This window comes from Loxodonta africana, chromosome 18, assembly GCF_030014295.1.
Source record: "Loxodonta africana isolate mLoxAfr1 chromosome 18, mLoxAfr1.hap2, whole genome shotgun sequence".
Taxonomy (NCBI): Eukaryota; Metazoa; Chordata; class Mammalia; order Proboscidea; family Elephantidae; genus Loxodonta; species Loxodonta africana.
Genome location: NC_087359.1, coordinates 50,571,111 through 50,590,349, shown reverse-complemented (window position 1 = coordinate 50,590,349; position 19,239 = coordinate 50,571,111). Strand labels below are relative to the sequence as shown.

The following is a 19,239-nucleotide window of genomic DNA, read 5'->3' as shown; positions in this document are numbered from 1 at the left end:
AAAATAAGTGAGTTTAAAAGGGCAATTCTTATTCTTTAGATAGAAACTGGAAGATTTAAATCCTAATCCCTTCATATATTTGTACATCTCAAGAAGTAGAGCTTAGAGGAAAGGAACCTGAGGGTCTACGTTTCTTGGTGATGACTCTCACATCAAACTTTTAAAGCATGATTTAAAATCCAAACTGACAACACCAAATGCTTGCAAGGATGTGCAGCAACAGGAACTCTCATTCACCGCTGGCAGGACTGCAAACGGTACAGCCACTCTAGAAAACAGTCTGGCAGCTTCTTACAAAATTAAACTTAGTCTTTCCATTCAATCCAACAATTTCACTCCTATGAATTTACACAAGTCAGATGAAAATGTGTGTGTACATAAAAACCTACACACTAATGTTTATAGAAATTTTATATTGCCAAAAACTGGGAACAACCAATTTTTTGTCTTTCAATAGGTATATGACTAAACAAACTGGTACATACATACAATGGAGTATAACTAAGCAATAAAAAGAAATGAGCTATCAAGCCATGAGAAGACATGGAGGAACCTTAAACGCATATTGCTAAGTGAAAGAAGCCAGTCCGAAAAAGCTACATACTGTATGATTCCAACTATATAACATTCTGGAAGAGACAAAACTACACAAACAATGAAAAAAATCAGTGGTTGTTAGGGGTTGCGAGGAAGGAGGGGCATTTTTAAGGCAGTGGAACTATTCTGTTTGGTACTGTAATGGTGTATGCATGACAGTAAGCATTTGTCAAAACCCATAGGATTGTATAACACAGAGTGAACCCTAATGTGAACTATGGGCTTTAGTTAATAATAATGTATCAATATTGGTTCATTAATTGTAACAAACTAACCAAAGGAATGCAAGATGTCAACATGAGAAACAATGTGCAGGGAAAAGGGGTAAATGGAAACTCCGCACTTTCTGCACAATTTTTCTGTAAACCTAAAACTTCTCTAAAAATAAACTCTACTTTAAAACAAAAAACCCAAACTCATTGCTGTTCAGTCGATTTTGACTCATAGTGACCCTACAGGACAGAACAGAACTGCCCACAGTGTTTCCAAGGAGTGGCTAGTGGATTTGAACAGCTGACCTTTTAGTTAATAGCTGTAGCTCTCAAACACTGTGCCACCAGGCATGATTTATTTTTAGTTAATTATTGCAGTGTTTAATGCTATACTCTACATCTACAGAATTAATGAAGCTACTAAACTGCTATATACACTGCTTTTAGCTGTTGGTAGCTTAAATAAAGGAGAACGAATTTATTTTTAGAAGTAGATAAATTATCTCCCACCAAATATGAAAACATAAAATAAAAATACAATTAACACAAAACTGTACAGGTATAAAGACAGACCAATGGATGGAACAAAATACAAAGTTCAAAAACAGACCTCAGTATATTTACAAGGGGGTATTTTAAAATTATTGAGGGGGAAAAATGCTAAGAAAAAGTGCACAAAAATTGAGGAACAAAATAAGATGACCACCCGATAAAAATAAATTCCAAAATTATCAAAGTTTTAAATGTTAAAAAATAAAAACTACCTGGAAACATTGCCTTTCTAAGCATTATACCACAGTCCAAAATCATAAAGGAAGAGATAAAAACCTAAAATGTCCATGAATATAAAACTCTATAGAGAAAAATAAAAACAAATTTTAATAAACAGAGTAAGATGTTAGTATCACACAAGGAAAGGTTAGTATCTTCTATACACAAAGGGGTCTTTTAAACCAATAATAAAAAGATGAACATTTTGGTGATGTTTTAGAAGCAAGGGCTTTTGGGGACTAAAAGTAAAAAAAAATTAAATAAATAAACACAAGAAAATTGAAGGCAACTATTGCCAGGGCTTTTGGGTAACAGTAACACTTTTTTAAAAACATCTGGAATGATATTCAATAAAATGTTTCTATGGCTAAGGAACTGACACCTCAAATCTTTCATCTCCACTGCCACCTCCATCTTTCACTCGGATTACGACAAAGGTATAGTAGAACTGGTCTCTCCACTACCATCACTCCTTGTCCCCTCTAATCAACTGTCCACACAGCAGCCAGAATCATCTTTTTAAAAAGTCATATGCCATTCTCCCATTAAAAACCTTTCAATGGCAACCCCAAATACACTTAGAACATAATCTAAAATCTTTAATGCAGCCTACAGAAGGTCTTAATTCATCTGACCCCTGCCTACCTTTCTGACCTTACCTCTTACCATTCTTTGTGCCTGTCCTCTGACTTTCCTGCCACAAAGCTTCTTTTTAAGCTCTGTCTCACTTCATGCCTTTTGCACACCTATGCAGCTGCCTCTACATCAAACACTGGTACCACCGTTCTTTGCCTGTTAAATTTGTAACCTAACCAAAGCCAAACCAAACCTGTTGCTGTCAAGTCAATTCCGACTCATAGCGACCCCACAGGACACAGTAGGACTGCCCCATAGGGTTCCTACGGAATGCCTGGTAGATTGGAACTGCCGACCTTTTGGTTAGCAGCCATAGCTTTCAACCACTACTAGGATTTCCTTGTAACCTAAAGGTCTCAATTAAAGTCACCTGCTCATACAGACCTTCCTGACTCTCCAAACTAAATTCTGTTTTCTGTTATACTTTCTCATGACATACTGTATTTTCCCCCAATAGCAACATCAAGACATGCATGCATTCACTTAAGTGATCATGTGTTAAATATATGCCACTCCGTTACACGCTACACTCTATGAGGTGAACATAACCACCATTATTTCCCCAGTACCCAGCACAGCACAGTACCTAGTACTATATATACATTCGATAGTTTCTAAATGCATAATCCAAATTGGTAGCTATTTACTTTGAAAGGAAGCCTGAGCATTAGAAGAAACAAAAAATTTAAGACACTGACTCTACTCTGGAATCAATAATTAGAGTATCAAGCATTTAGTATTGCTATCCTGTCATTATTTATTAAAACTACCCAAATTCATCTATTCAATGAAATTGACAGGGAGGGAAAAACTCCACAGTTTCACACACTTACTTACTGTCTCCTCAAGCACACTGTAAGTGTCTTAAAGAGAAACATTTAATAGGCAGTCTTATGCTCCCTCTTCACAGTACTCTGCATAGGACAGGTCAAACAATAAACTCTAAGAACAAATTTGAACACAAACTTCATGAGCTAAGAGTCATGAAAAACACCAAGTGCCAGTCCCTAGTGGAACAGCTACCTTAAATTTTTACTTATGAAAAAATGAAGAAAACAAAAACACACTCTGATTACCAGCTGGTTCAAATTTATAGACAAAAATAGGTGTTCCCTGTTTTAACGTCTGATCTTTTTACCAAGTACCCTGGCATATTCATCATAAGAAACTCTTAGCTTACTGAACCTACTACATCTTTGTGGTTTTCACATCAGAGGCAAAAATATTATCGCTAAAAAAATTCCACCTGTTACTCGTTTTCATTAACGGAATAAATATTTATCTGGAACATTTGTGTAAGGCACTGTGCTAAGGACTAGGAATACTAAGAGTTATTCTCTGATTTCAAAAAATTTAGAATCTAGCAGAGCAGAAAAAAAATTTTACAGGTGATATGAGTTTATGATGGAGGGAGGTAGACTGCCTTTGTTGTTGTTAGCTCTGACTCATGGTGACCTTATGTATAACAGTACGAAACACCGCCCAGACCTGTGCCATCTTCATGATCGTTGGTATGTTTGAACTCATTGTTATGTCTTAGGAACATAAATAAATTATCCATTCCAAAAAGAATTAAGTTTTGAAGAGGAGTGGAAGTAAAGCTTTTAGCAATATGACAGGAGGGTTGGGGGCTGGATAGCAATGACCACACAGGAGCCCAAGCAGCAGATACAGTAAGGAAAGGGACCTGGAACTGAACTACCTACCTAAAGCCCGGAGTAACAAAGATCCAAAACACGTCCCATAGCAAAAAGTCTCCTGTGAAAAACTAAAACCTCTGGCCTGGGACACTTGTGAATGTGTATTCCAAATTCATACTACCTAGAAAATTTACACAGAGCTCTGCTGGTGCCACGGTTACGGGCTAAGCTGTTAACCAAAAGTCCAGTGGTTGGATCCCACCAACCGCTCCATGGAAGAAAAGACCTGGCGATCTGCTCCTGTAGATTATAGCCTAGGATGCCCTTTGGGGCAGTTCTACTCTGTCAAAAAGGGTTGCTATGAGTCAGAATCAACTCGATGGCAAGCACAACAGATGACTTACAGATCCTCAAACTCACAAATTAGCATTAATAAACTGCCCTGAGACTAGTGAAACCCATGAAGGCCCTATATGTTGCTGCTGCTGTTAGGTACCATCAAGCTGGTTCCACCTCACGGCAACCCTATGTAAAACAGAACAAAACACTGTCCAGTCCTGCGCCATCCTCACAATCCTTGCTCTGTTTGAACTACCTGTTGCAGCCACTGTGTAAATTCATCTTGTGGAGTCTCCCTCTCTTTCATTTTATCACGCATGATATCCTTCTCCAGGGGCTGGTCCCTCCTTGACAACACATCCAAAACATGTGAGATGAAGTCTGGCTACCCCCGCTTCTAAGGAGCATTCTGGCTGTACTCCTTTCAAGACACATTTGTTCTTCTGGCAGTCCATGGTATAATTACTATTCTTTGCCAACACCATAATTCAAACGCATCAATTCTTCTTAGGTCTTCCTTATTCATTATCCAGCTCTCATACGCACATGAGTTGACTGAAAATATCATGGCTTGGGTCAGATGTACCTCAGTCTTCAAGGTGACATCTCTGAACTGAACACTTTAAAGAGGTCTTTTGCAGCAGAACTGCCCAATTCAATAGGTCGTTTGATTTCTTGACTGCTGCTTCCATGGATGTTGATTGTGGATCCAAGTAAAATGAAATCCTTGACAACTTCAGTATTTTTTTTCCTTTATCGTGATGTTGTTTATTGGTCCAGTTGTGAGGATTTGTTTTCTTTATGTAGAGGTGTAATCCGTACTGAAAGCTGTTGTCTTGATCTTCAAGTCTTCGCTTTCAGCAGGCAAGGTTGTGTAATCTGCATATCACAGGTTGTTAAAATGAGTCTTCCTCCAATCCTGATGCCACGTTCTTCTTCATACAGTCCAGCTTCTCCGATTATTTGCTCAGCATATAGACTGAATAAGTATGGTGAAAGGATACAATCCTGATGCATACCTTTCCTGATTTTAAAACACGTAGCATCTCCTTGTTCTGTTCAAAGGACTGCCTCTTGGTCTATGTACAGGGTCCACATGAGCACAGTTAAGTATTCTGGAACTCCCATTCTTTGCAATGTTATCCATAATTTGTTATAATTCCACATAGTCAAATGCCTTTGCATAGTCCATAGAACACAGAGTAGACATCTTTCTGGTATTGTCTGCTTTCAGCCAAGATCCATCTGACATCAGCAATGATACCCCTCGTTCCATGTCCTCTTCTGAATCTGGCTTGAATTTCTGGCGATTTCCTGTGGATGTACTGCTGCAACCATTTTTGAATGACCTCCAGCAAAATTTTACTTGTGTGTGATATTTATGATATTGTTCAATAACTTCTGCATTCTGTTGGATCACCTTTCCTTGGAATGGGCACAAATACAGATCTCTTCCAGTTGGCTGGCCAGGTAACTGCCTTCCAAATGTCTTGGCATAGACAAGTGAGCGTGTCCAACACTGCATCTATTTGTTGAAACATCTCAATTAGTATTCTGTCAATTCCTGAAGCCTTATTTTTCACCAATGCCTTCACTGCAGATTGGACTTCTTCCTTCAATACCATCCGGTCTTGATCACATGTTACCTCCTGAAATGGTTGAATTTTGACTAATTCGTTTTGGTACCATGACTGCATATTCCTCTCATCTTCTTTTGATGCTTCTCGTGTCGTGCAGTATCTTTGCCCTTAGAATCCTTCAAAATTGCAACTCGAGGCTTGATTTTTTTCTTCAGTTCTTTCAGCTTGAGAAATGCAGTGTTCTTCCCTTTTGGCTTTCTAACTCCAGGTCTTTGCACATTTCATTATAATACCTTGTCTTCTGGAGCCACCCTTTGAAATCTTCTGTTCAGCTCTTTTGCTTGTTTCTTCCATTCATTTTAGCCACTCTAAGTTCAAGAGCAAGTTTCAGAGTCTCCTCTGACATTCATTTTGGTCTTTTCTTTCTTTCCTGTCTTTTCAATCTTTTGCTTTCTTCATGTATGATATCATCCCACAATTGTGTGGTCTTCAGTCATTAATGTTCAGTGTGTCAAATCTATTCTTAAGATGGTCTTTAAGTCCCTATATAGGCAAATGCAAAAACACCCAGAAGGGGTGATGAAATGTTTTATACCTCAATCAGCAAAATCTAGACTAGGAAACAGAAGAATCTACAGAATAAAGCATCCGGTTTCTTCAACAAATAAATGGCAAGGAGAAGAAAACAGAGATGGAGAGGGAATCTACAGATCAAGAGAGACTTAAGAGATTTATCAACCAAACAAAGTGTGGAACTTATTTGAATCTTGATCCAAACAGTAAAAAAAAAAAAAAAATACATCTTTGACATTTAAGACTACTGAAAATTTGAACAATAATATTTAATAACATTTAGGAATTACTATTAATTTCTCTTAGGCGTGATAATAGTACAATGGCTATTAAAAATTTATGGATGAAATTATACGATGTCTAGCTTTGTTTCCCAATACTACAGGGAAGGGGAAATTGGGTAGGAGAATAGATTATGATAGCTACTAAAATATTTATGGATGAAATTATATGTCTAGATTTACTTCCCATTACTACAGGAAAGGGGAAAGCGGGTGAGAGAATAGATGCAGCAACAAAACTGGCTAAGGATTGGTAACTGTTGAAGCCAGGCAGTAGATACATAGAGGTCTATTATTCCATTTTGTCTACTTTTATGTGTTTAATTTTTCCATAATAAAATTTTTTAAAAAAAGGAAAAGTCTTGCAAATGTATCCCTCATCTCTAAAAAAATGACAGTAGTGTTTTGTTTAACACATCTTCGCTCACAAAATGAATTTATTTTTGTCTTCTAATACGCAAATTCTTCTAAAATGTAGCTCTGAAAGAATTTACCTTGGAGTTTAACTTTGTATTCCTTTAATTTGTACTTTTTATCTTATATTTAACGCCTTTTATCTGTTGTTTGATTGCAGTATGATCTAGGATTATAAATTTCTAGGTTAAAGCAAGGACCATAGAAGCACCTTAACATAATGCACCCATCAATTAAAAACTACATACTTTCTTTTGAAGATAATCCAACATTTAAATTTCTTGCTTCTTATTAACATTTTAATTTCTCAGCTGCTCTTCACTTACTGGTTCTATTTCATGTTTTTTTTTTTAAATATAACTGACCAACATATCATTATGTGTATTTTGCTGGGCAAAGTGCTTTGTTTATTGGTAAGTGAGCTACAGGGTTAAGCAGACTTGCTCATATTATTAAAAAGCGCAAGAAAGAGATATTGCCAATACTCAAATTGGAGTGCAAACCTTTACTAAAGTTTAAAAATGCAGTCGTTCATATAGGTCAACCAGGCATTAAAGAAGAAATTAAGAGATTTTCCCTCAAACCATCACATGGATGGAGGTACACCTATTTACCTAGAAATCTGTAACCTTATCCCTCACTTTGTGGATCAATGGCATAATTTTCAAGATAGCATGATTGTGTTAATGCTAAAACATGCTACCATGATGTAGATGGAAGCTCAAAACCATGATCTAGTTAGATTTAAGATCTAATTGTCATGGACTGAACCGTGCCCTCCCCGCAATGTGTTGAAGTCCTAACCCCAGTAAACGACTGTTTTGAAACAGAGGTTCTTTTGTTATGTAAATTAGGCAATTACCACAGTAGAGTGAGTCCTAAACCCAATCACTTCTAAGTGGTATCCTATAAAAAGAACAGAACAAACACCAAGATACACACATAGGAAGACAGACACTGAGGAACACCAACAACTCCTGGGGCACAGACAAATAACGATCTTCCTCTTAGAGCTGATGTCCTGACTTCTAGCCTTCAAAACTATAGGACAGTAAATTCCTGTTCTTTAAAGCCACCCACCTGTGGTATATTTTGTTATGGCAGCACTAGGTAACTAAGATACTAATCAATATATACCAGTGAGCTCAATATTTGGGATAGGAAGTTTCCCAGCTTCTCTTCTTGAAGCTGCATTACCAACCTGTGGTAAAAATGAGAATGTATTCATGAGGCAGTAGAGACAGGGTATGTACTACAGCTATCAGAATATACATTCTGTTTATGTAGGAAAATGTATTCTGTACTCTAGATAACCAACTTTAAAACATTTGTTTCCTCTGATTTCAGAAGAATTATAGTTTTTTTTTTAAAGAAAATATAGAATTAAAAAAAAAAAATCATTCAATTTTACCATGCAGAGAAAATCACTGTCAACATAAGAGCAGATGAGTCCCCTTTTTCTTACTGATTTGTGGGAGTTTCTACAGATTTGGAAGAAATGGCATCTTTAAAATGCTTCTCATCTAAAATGTGTCTCTTTTACATTTTTTGAACACTTAAATTTCTGCACACTTTTTTGGATTTACTCCTTGGCATGTTTTCTGCTGCTAATTTGAATAAAATATATCCTTTCCTATACTACAAAGGAGGATCTCACTACCACCAAGAAAGAGCCAAAAGTGGAGCACTTCTTTTGGACCTGGGATACCTGTGCTGAGAACCTCCTAGATCCAGGAGACAGAGAGAGGAGCTGTAACATGGAAGACAGTGAGAGATGACAGCACAGCAGTAACAAGAGCAATAGTGACGCAAGATGGCAGAAGAACCAGAAGACTGGCAGGAGATAGAGCAGTGAGCTTCCTGGCCCACGGAAAAAGAAAGCTGAATGCCTTTAGGCAGGGGCTTACTGGCGAGTGAGGTGCCTCTGGGCACTTACTGGAGGAGCTAAAGAGCTTTGCAACATGTGCCCAAACAGCCAGGCCAAGGGGCTGAGGGCCAGAGAGAGGCCTGCCTGTGAGCACAGCTGAGGAGAGGCTGTCCTGATGGAAGAACTGTATCCTGAGCATTCCTGAACCTGAACTGTAAACTGTTACTTCCCTAATAAACTCCATAATTGAGTATGGTCTGTAAGTTCTGTGCAGCTACTGCAACAAATTATCAAACCCAACCCCCTAAGTGATTATGTGATTTTGTTGGATTTTTCATGTATACAATTATACCATCTCATTCTTTCTAATATTTACTATCCTTTATTCTAACTACATTTCAAGAATGTTGAAAACTTAACAGTTTAAGAAAGTCTTTGCTTAAAAAAATTCAATGATACTGATAAAAGGATACCTTATAATAGCCCTAATTTGAATCAAGATGCTTTCAGTGTTGCACATTAAACATTTCTGTTTAGATACGTATATTACCTTTTGATTAGATGTATGTTTATAATGCCAGAAATATCTACACATCCCTTATCAAAGTTTAATGGAAAAGTTGGATTTTTATTAATTTGTTATGCAGATGATCCTTATAGTTGATAGTTTTCTCCCGTCCTATTAACATGGTGAGTTATATTAGCAGACTTACTGATTTCCAGTTATCATTTTTTGCAGAATTATGCCTCAAGATTCATAAATGAGATTATCCTAAGGCTTCCTTTTTTTGACATCAGTGTTTTGAGGGCCTATTTTTTACTGTAAGTAATTAGGATGGTGTAGAACAATTAAAACGCCAATAGCATCAACTGTTCTTTGAATTCATCCAAGAAAAGTGTCTGATATTGATGGATGGGAGGGTTTACTTGTTTGGGGCGTAAGACAGACAGAAGGAGAAGTATAATTTCTCAATTTCTTTCATGGTTTCATGGTTAGGTTATTATCTCTCTCTTTAGCGATTTGTATTTTCCTAAGAACATATTTCAATACAGTTTTCAGGTGGAATAGCAGAGACACAAGATAGTCTACACCTAAAAAAACTTGTCTACAATTAAATAAAAAAAGCTAATTTTCCTCTTTTCATTTTATCTATGGTTGTTTTTCCTTTTCTCATTCCTAATTTTGAGAATTTGAGCATTCTTCCATGTTTCTTGATTTGACTAGCTGTGAATTAACTATGTAATTATTTTTTATTTTTCTTTTTAAAGGAATTCTTGGACTTATTTCTCAATTATACTGACAAATGTATATCAGTATTAGGCTATTATCCTCTTAGCACAACTTTTTATCCCAGGTATCTTGCTGTTAAAAATTCAACTTTATTTTTTTTTTTTTATATATTTTGTTCTGTTTACCAAAGTAATCCCACTGCCGTCGAGTTGATCCCGACTCATCATCAACCCTATAGGACAGGGTAGAACTGCCCCACAGGGTTTCCAAGGAGCAGTTGGTGTATTTGAACTGTCAGCCTTCTGGTAAGTAGCTCAACCCTTAACCACTGTGCTACCAGGGCTCCACCAAAGTAATACAACGTTATAAAATCCCAAGTATTAAAAGAAATAGAGAGGATACAAAATAGAAAATGGCGACAATCCTACCCCCTCGAGTAGCTACCACTAAAAATGTGTTCGGTCCTCTAGATTCTCTTTTCAGCACATACTCAAAAACGTTCACATGTCCTCTATTGTTACAAAACGAAATAGAATTATACTATTCATAATACTTCGTAACAAGCTTTTTTTTCCTCCCCACCTTGTGCGTTCCACCCCATTACGTATACAATCCTCATTCTTTAGAACTGCAGTATGATACTCCATTTCTGATTAATTAGTGTATTAAAAAAACCAAACCCATTGCTGCTGAGTCAATTCCAACTCACAGCGACCTCATAAGACAGCGCAGAACTGCCTCAAAGGGTTTCCAAGGAGCAGGTAGATTCGAACTGCCAACGTTTTGGTTAGCAGCTGAGCTCTTAACCGTTGTGTACTGTTGCTTCCAATTTTTGCCATCCTAAACAATGCTGTACTAAACACCCTTGAATGGAATTATCTGTACCTTCGACAAGCATTCTTACAGGAAAAATTCTTATAAGTGGTATCATGGGTGAAAAGGGTATGTTGTTGTTAGTTGCCCTCGAGTTGATGAGCCTGTGTATGAAGAGCAGGTTCACTCCATCAGGTTTTCAGGGCTGACCTTTCGGAAGCAGACCACCAGGCCTGCCTTCCAAAAAGGGTATACGTTATTTAAATTTTTAAACTTTAACAATCTGACAGGCGACTGATACTATTTTTAAAAACTTTATTGCAGTATAATATACATGAAGAATGCACTCATAAATGTAAATCTCAATCAATGTTCACAAAATGACCACACACGTAACAGGCATCCAGACCAAGAAACAGACTATTAGAATACCAGAAGCCTCCCCTTACCCCACTATCCTCCAAGGGTAACCACTCTCCTGACTTCTGATGCCTTAGATTGATTTTGCCTGTTTTTGAACTTTATATAAATGGAATCATACAGTATACACTTACAATTTCCAAGCCATGCACTGAGGTACCCTAGAGCACTGCATGGTATTTTAAATTTGAAAAAACAATATTCAGCATCTTTATTACACTAGAACTAACAGGTAGGTATTCTTTGTGACCTGGGATGTTTTAAGATCCCTAGGTGGTGTGAATGGTTTGTACTTGACTACTAACTGAAAGGTTGGCAGTTCAAGCCCCCCGCCCCCAGCAGCGCCATGAAAGAAAGGTCTGGCAATCTGCTGCCACAAAAACTAGTCAAGAAAACCCTATAGAGTAGTTCTACTCTGTAACGCATGGGGTCGCCATGACTCCGAATTGAATCAATAGCAAAGGGCTTGTTCCCTGCTCCCACCCCAGGGTGCTGTGAATGGAGTGCTGTGAACAGAGAAAGTTTGGGAGCTGCTAATACATACTCCTGTGACAGGTTTCTTTCACTCAATATCACTTTTGTGAGATTTACCCATATTGTTCCATGCAATTGTACTTCATTCATTCTCACTGTATAATATTTCAGTGTACGACAATTTCACAATTTATGAACTGTCCTATTTTTAGGAATTTGGAGAGCTGCCATTTTTGGCTATTCTGAAAAGTACTGGGGTGAACATTCTTAAGCATATAAATTGGAGAAGAACTGCTGGGTTATAGGGTATGCGTATGTTCAGCTTTAGAGAATGCTAGTTTTCCAAAACAGTGTACCAATTTACATGCTCACTAACAATGCATGAGAATTCCGGTTGCTCCATTTCCTTGCAAACAATTTTTTTCTGTCTTTTTTTATTTTATTCACTCTGATGGGTATACAGTAGGATAACATTTCCCTGACAATGAATGAGACCGAATCCCTTTTGTAATGTCTGACTGGCCCTTTGAATATCCTCTTTTTGGATGCCTAGTTAAATTCTTTTCCCGTTTAAAAAAATTGAGTTCTTTTTCTTATTAATTTGTAGTTCTTTACATGCAAGATATGAGTCGTTTGTCAGATATACCTACTACAAAAAATATCTCCTCCCATTCTGTGGCTTGCCTTTTCACTTGGTATCTTTTGATGAACAGATGTTCTTGATCTTGATATAGTCCAATTTACCTAATTTTCCTTGTATTTCATGTTTTATTTTATTTAATAAATCTTTGATGACATAAGGAAGATTTTTTTTCCCTAAAAACTTTATTTTTCACATTTAGATCAGCGATCCATCCAGAAATTACTCTTGTGTATGGTGTTGAGTTGAAGTCAACATATTTTCCACTCCTCATGTGGCTATATGATCAACACCATTTACTTGACTTTCTTTTTCCCACTGCACTGCTGTGGTACTTTAATCATAAATCAGGTGACACATACATGTCAGTGTTTCTGGACTCTTTTTTTTTTCCACTGGTTTGTCTGTCCGCGTACCAATGCTATATTATCTTAATTCTTACAGCTTGTTATTTGGTGGTGTAAGTCTTTCAGATTTTTTCTCATGGCTGCCTTAGGCTTGATACTACACTTTAACTTATATTTCAGTTGAGCATCCTTTAAGGTTTACTGGCCATTTGTATTTTCTCTTCTATAGCTATATTGGAGCTCTGGTGGCACAGAGTCAGCAGTTCAAATCCACCAACTGCTCCCTGGAAACCCTATGAGCAGTTCTACTTTGCCAACTTGACGGCAACGGGTTTGGTTTCCTTTTTTTTATATACCTATGTCGAGGAAATTAGCTCTTTACCTGTCAAATGTTGCTGTCTGCAGTCTTTATAAAAATGTGCTTACAATTTTTCACCCTAGTTACTACGTACTCAAAAGTATCAGTTTCTTTTTTTCTCCCCTGTATTCTGGTTTCATGCTTAGAAAAGCCTTCTCTATACCAAGAGTGTTGGCAATACAGAGAAGTAATAGAATTTCAGCTTTTACATTACTTACTTTCATGTTTGATTTTTTATAATTTGTAAATTACCTTAAAATATAATTCCTTTCAAGAAATTCTAGTCATTTCCCATTAAAAAAATACTGACCCAATAATTTATTCTAGTATTTTCTGATAATTTATTTCTAATACTTTCATGACCTCATTTGCCATAGTTAAACCTTTAATTCACCTGTAACTCATTTTAGTTTGTGGTACAAAGTAAAGATCTAAGTTTTTTCTAAATATAGCTGGCTATTTATACACTTTTATACCCCCTTCCCCCAGTAAATGTTGAGTTCTCATCTTACTGATCATAAGCGCTGTTTATAAGCATATTAACTCTTTGTCAAATATGCAGTAAAGGTTTTTCCCAATTTGTCACCAGACAATTTAAAAAGATTTTCAGAATGTTGGTTGAGGCTGTATATAGCTATACAACAGAAATATACATAGAAAAAGGAAAAACTTAACTACACTCTAATCCTAAATCTAGCATTAATTTGTGTGGTCTTCAGTCTGAGACTTACAACAATAAAAAAACAAAATCATTAAGTCTAGGGCTGTAAAAAAATTAAATAGAACAATTACTGAAATATTTCACCCAGCCAAAAATGAACTCTGGCAAACTCTGCATTTGAAACAGGAGAAAAAAAAATACATCATTTAGCAGTTAAAATAAAAATAAGAGATCATACACCTCATTCTTTAAAGAACCCAGGCTTGCTCTCACTCTATTTGCTTTCACTTTGTATATAATTGCTCCAACCCTGAATCAGCCCCCTAATTCACAATATCCACTTCTATACTGAAATGATTCACAATATCCACTTCTATACTGAAATGGTTGCGTACACTTAAGAGGAAAAACATTCAGGATGGAAGCCGTTATTTTGTAAGGCAATGATCTGTATTGGACCATCTATCAAACCCACTGTCATCTAGTTGATTCCAACCAGGGCTTAGAACTGGTTCGAACCCCTGCTGAGAACTTCCATTTCCACTCCAGATATACAGAATCTACATTTTAACAAGATCCCTAGGTAATTCTTATGTGTAACTTCCTGGGAACTTATCAGAAATGCAAATCCTCAGCAGGGCTCTTGTCAATTCTTTCACATATTCTTAGTTATATATCTCAGCAGCCATTTCAAACTTCTGATTAGCCATTCTGCAGAAAAGCCACCATTCCTATCACTTATTCTCCACAGATGATCTTACCTCCTACTTCATGACAACCATTCCTTGCAAGCTTACTTACACTGATGCCTTTTAGATACCTTGGATCCTCAACTCTTTCTTCCTGGTCTTAGACCATAAAAACCAAACCCGTTGCCCTGGAGTTCATTCCGACTCATAGTGCTCCTATAAAACACAGGAGAACTGCCTCACAGGGTTTCCAAGGAGCAGCTGGTGACTCGAACTGCTGACCTTTTGGTTAGCAGCTGATCTCTTAACCACTGTGCCACAAGGGCTCCTCCAGGTCTAATAGGAAGAAGTATTCTTTCTCCAACTCTAATTTAAGACTAATAATTAATGCACAGTGAAGGGGACAAGACTTATTAATTAATGCTCCCGCTCAGGGACTCTTGCTCTATAATTTATTTCCTGGTGCAATCTTGGTTTCTGTCAGTCAGTCTGTAGCATATTCTAACGTCTTCTGTTCTTTGGAAAGAAAAAACCCTTCACGTTTTATTCTTTCCACATTCTCAACTCTCTCTCCCTCCTTTCTTAAGGAGGAGTCAGAACTTCTATTTCTTCACCTCCCGTTCATTCCGTAACTCCTCCTAATGCTTTATGGCTGTGTCTTCATCTGAAGTTACTGACAAAGATTAACACAATGACACTGGATTATACCAATACAAAAGGATGAAGGAATTTTTGATTCCCCAAATACTATAATTTTGTCTATGGCTATACCTATTGATGGAAGTCGAGACTGCTAAACCAAAACAAAACAAAAACAAACCCATCGCCATCGAGTCAATTCTGATTCATAGCAGCCCCATATGACAGAGGAGAACTGCCACATAGAGTTTCCAAGGAGCACCAGGTAGATTTGAACTGCTGACCTTTTGGTAGCAGCTGTAGGATCTGACTGAGTTTCTCCCTGACTCTGAAGTGGGGAAAATTGGAAACTGTAAACGGTAAGCCCCTCAAAATTTTCACAAGTTAGGCTGGGAATAAGTACCTTATATTTATTTATATGTGTACTTACAATTGTTTATACAGTGATTAAAAAGAGTAAAAATCCCTTCTTATGTCTTCATTAAAGGCTGGAATCCAGAAACTGACTTTCACTCCTAGGGGCCTCTATCATAAGAGTCAACTAAAAAGTAGTACTATCATGTCTCTCATTAAAATAATCTACTACCTCCAGATGAAAATTTTCCTAAGCAAGAAAGCAAGGTACAACAGAAACGATCAGGTCTGGATTTGAATTGCAGCTCGGGAACTAAATATTAGGTATGACAGCTTGACTAAATTACTTATTTTAACCTATAAAACAAGGTTACACCCCACTTCACAGTTTAACAGTGAGGATTAAACAAGATAACATATGTAAAAGCACTTTTCACAGTCCCAGGCACATGTTAAATACCTTCCTTCCCTTAGCACAACACACTGTCATAATCCCAACAGGCATACAACTCTTAAGGAGTAAAAGTGTGCCAACATGAAGCAGTTTTAAAACTTTGTGAACTCTGTCAAACGGAAAATGTGACAAAAGCACCATCTGTTCATACTCACTAATAATTCTTAAATGAAAAGCTTCAATTTGACGTGAAACTCACTACAAGATATCCAAATATTTTGAAAGAATCCAACTATGGATGTACTTTAAGAGATTAAATTCCCAATCATTTCTTCTTAGAAATGTAAAAAAGATCACATATGATTTAAAAAAATGGACAGAGATAGCTGCACACAAAAAGCTGCACCGCTTCCCAGACTGAGCGCGACAAACTTAATTCATCCTTTCATATATCTCAAATACACAAATTTCCGTGGATATACACAAAAGTAAATTGATGTAAGGTAGGAATTTAGAATGAAGGGTTTTTCTCTAAATCCAAAAAATACACACATGACCAAAATGAACCTTGAACCTTTTCCAAATATTAAGAAAAAAAAATTTTTTTTTAGTTGTTAGAATTGGCGCAAAGCAGCTGGATTTAGTAGAATGTAGGACGTCAGCTGCTAATACTAAAAAAAAAAAAAAAAAAAATCCTGGGGGTGGAGAAAGTGGGCAATCTTCCCAATAAAACAACTGCCAGAAAACACCACACATATATAAGAACATACACATCTGTTGAATATCAGTTTACACTGCTCTAGCCAACTTACGAATCAAGACGAAGAATTTAAAATCTAAAAAATAAATCATACTCTACTTCTGGTCAAATTTTGCACGGGTGGCTACCAGAGAATAGTTCTCCACACCGATTCAAGGCAATGAAAACTAAATAATAAATCCAGTGTTCACAATCAAATGTGGAGGGGTGGGGGAGGAAAGGAAAAGGGAGGTTCCGAGTCCATAAAGTTCTACTCCTTCTAAAAACACTGTAAAAACTGTCTACGTCTGAAGACACTTATCCTTGAAACTCCTTGAAGAATGACTTGGAGACTTTCTGTTCAGAGTTTAGAGGGAGAGCGGTTTAGAAATGCTACAAGATTTCAACTTTCAACTATATAAACATAATTAAAATTTAAAGTTTTTTTTTAGGCAAGATTTCTCACCTTCCTTTTAAACAGCTGATGACCACCCCCATATTAATAAAATTCTCAATCCAACCCCTAATATAAACACTGATTAAAGCAATAAGGAATCTTCGAATAAAGTACACAGACGACTTCCAACAACCTCTGGATTCCCTGCAGGACACGGGCTGGAAGGAAAGGACTGAGTGGGACCGGGGCGCAATGGAGGAAGTCTACGCAAAAGGCCTATCCATCGGGGGCCACGGTAAAGGAGGCAATCCCAAAAGGAGGCAAGACTCATTAAGAAGAGATATATATACCATGTCCCAAGAGCCTGAGGATGTAGACGTAAGGTGTTTTTATACTGGCAACCTAGAGGCCGCACCAGATGTCTCGGGAGACAATCCTGCTATGAGGGGTGAGGGGTGAGGGGTTAACGCGGGGTTCGCAGACGTGGAAGGGGGTGCGGCCCCAGAGGCTGCGGCAGCAGAGCCGAGAGCAGGCCCACGGTCCGTACCTTGTAGTAAACATCGAACTGGATGTTCTCGGGCAAGGAGCGGATGTCTCGGCGGGAGCGGGTGTAGTTGTCCACGACAGCGGAGATGGCGGTGTTATATAGAGTCTCCGGGATCCACTCTAGTTCCACGGCCGCCATCTTCCTTCCCTCCTCCTCCGCCTCCTCCGCCGCCTCCTCCCGAAGGCCCCCGCCTCCCTCCGTAGCGAACTCCTCTGCGGCCCCGGAGGATTCGGAGGGGCGGCGGCAGCCACGCGGGCACACGGCAGACGGGCACGGCCGCCCCGGCTACTCCAGGGGCGAGCTGGAGGACAGCGGCAGCGGACACGGGGCCGGAGAAAGAGCGGGCAGAGAGCAGGAGAGAGCCTGGCCCAGGCCTCACATTCCGGCTTTGAGAGAAATCCGGGGTCCGTCCCGGCGCCGATCTCCGCAGGGGCGGGGCTGCGTGTGCGGCGTCATGACGTCAGCGGACGCCGATGCGCTGGGAGGGAAGGAATGCGGCAGGAGGAAAATTTGGGGAGCAAAGCGTAGTGAACCCTCCCACCGAGAACGTACTTTCTTTCTAAGGGAGCCGAGAGTTGGGTGGAGGGGAAACTTTTTACACCATGCAAGTTAGAACAGAGCGCCTAGCTCCTGGTTCGAGTCATTCAAGCGCATCAGTTCCTTCTGCACATCCTGCACCAGGAGCTCTTAGACACCAAACCTTTTGAGTCTCAGGTAAAAGTTTGGACTCTTTTCTCAAAAAAAAAAAAAAAACAGAATACATAGTTATCTGTACGTTAAAAATCATAATGCAGGGAATTCACGGTACTCCAGAAATCCTTCCATAGGCTCCGGTCCCTAACCCAAGTCCAAGAATCCCCAGTTCGGGAACTAAAGGTCAGGATGGAAGTAAGACTTAACTTTTCATTGTGCAACCATTTGCACGGTTTGAACTTTTTACCGTGTTCCTTTTTTCCAAGTAAACTTTTAAAAAGTAAAAAGAACCCCTGCTCTAGAAAATTTGGTAATAACGTTAGCCTAATTATGGAATTGCAGACTGGTCAGAGAAAAGGGGCTACATGATCGCTGTGACAGGACTTAATGGTGAAATAGAAATGAAGATTTCTGTTTTCTACTGCTGTTCTAGTCCCGGGCCCAGGGGATTGTTGAATGATCGGGACTACTTGTTGCATCTCCCTCCTTTCCTTAGCCTGGACATCTGTTATTTATGTAATGTAATTTTCTGAATCTATTTCAAGAACTTGATGCAACATCTTTCTGCTCTAGGAATTTAACCAGAAAATTACTGGCCATAATTGTGACACTGTCAATCTCGTAGTCACTCTATAATAATATAAGATCTGAAGATGGCAATAAAAAAAGTCCTGACATTTAGAGCGGAAGAAATTGGAAGTTGTTCTTTTAGTTCACCCTTCAACCTGGGTAGTTCTGTGGTATTTCGAACTTAAATGGTTAAATAGCTTGGTAAAAATGAAAGAAAGAAGACACTTAATCCTCAGTCTATGCCAGTTCCTATTCTATAATCATGAACCTAAGCAAGCTGTGGTTGGCCTCAAGGTAGGGTTGCCAGATTTAGCATATAAAATAATATACAATGGTCAATTAAATTTGAATTTCAGTTGAACG

At 38.2% G+C, this 19,239-nt stretch overlaps 1 protein-coding gene across 1 annotated transcript in view; it reads right to left on the bottom strand.

Annotated features, from left to right (window-relative positions):
* Positions 1–18,036, bottom strand: part of APPBP2 (amyloid beta precursor protein binding protein 2) — a 67,196-nt gene extending 49,160 nt beyond the window's left edge. The window contains exon 1 of the mRNA XM_003414571.4: positions 17,614–18,036. Within this exon, the coding sequence (XP_003414619.1) occupies positions 17,614–17,751 (138 nt within the window). The 5' untranslated portion in view covers positions 17,752–18,036. The remainder of the gene's footprint in view (positions 1–17,613) is intronic.
* Positions 18,037–19,239: the final 1,203 nt, after the last annotated feature.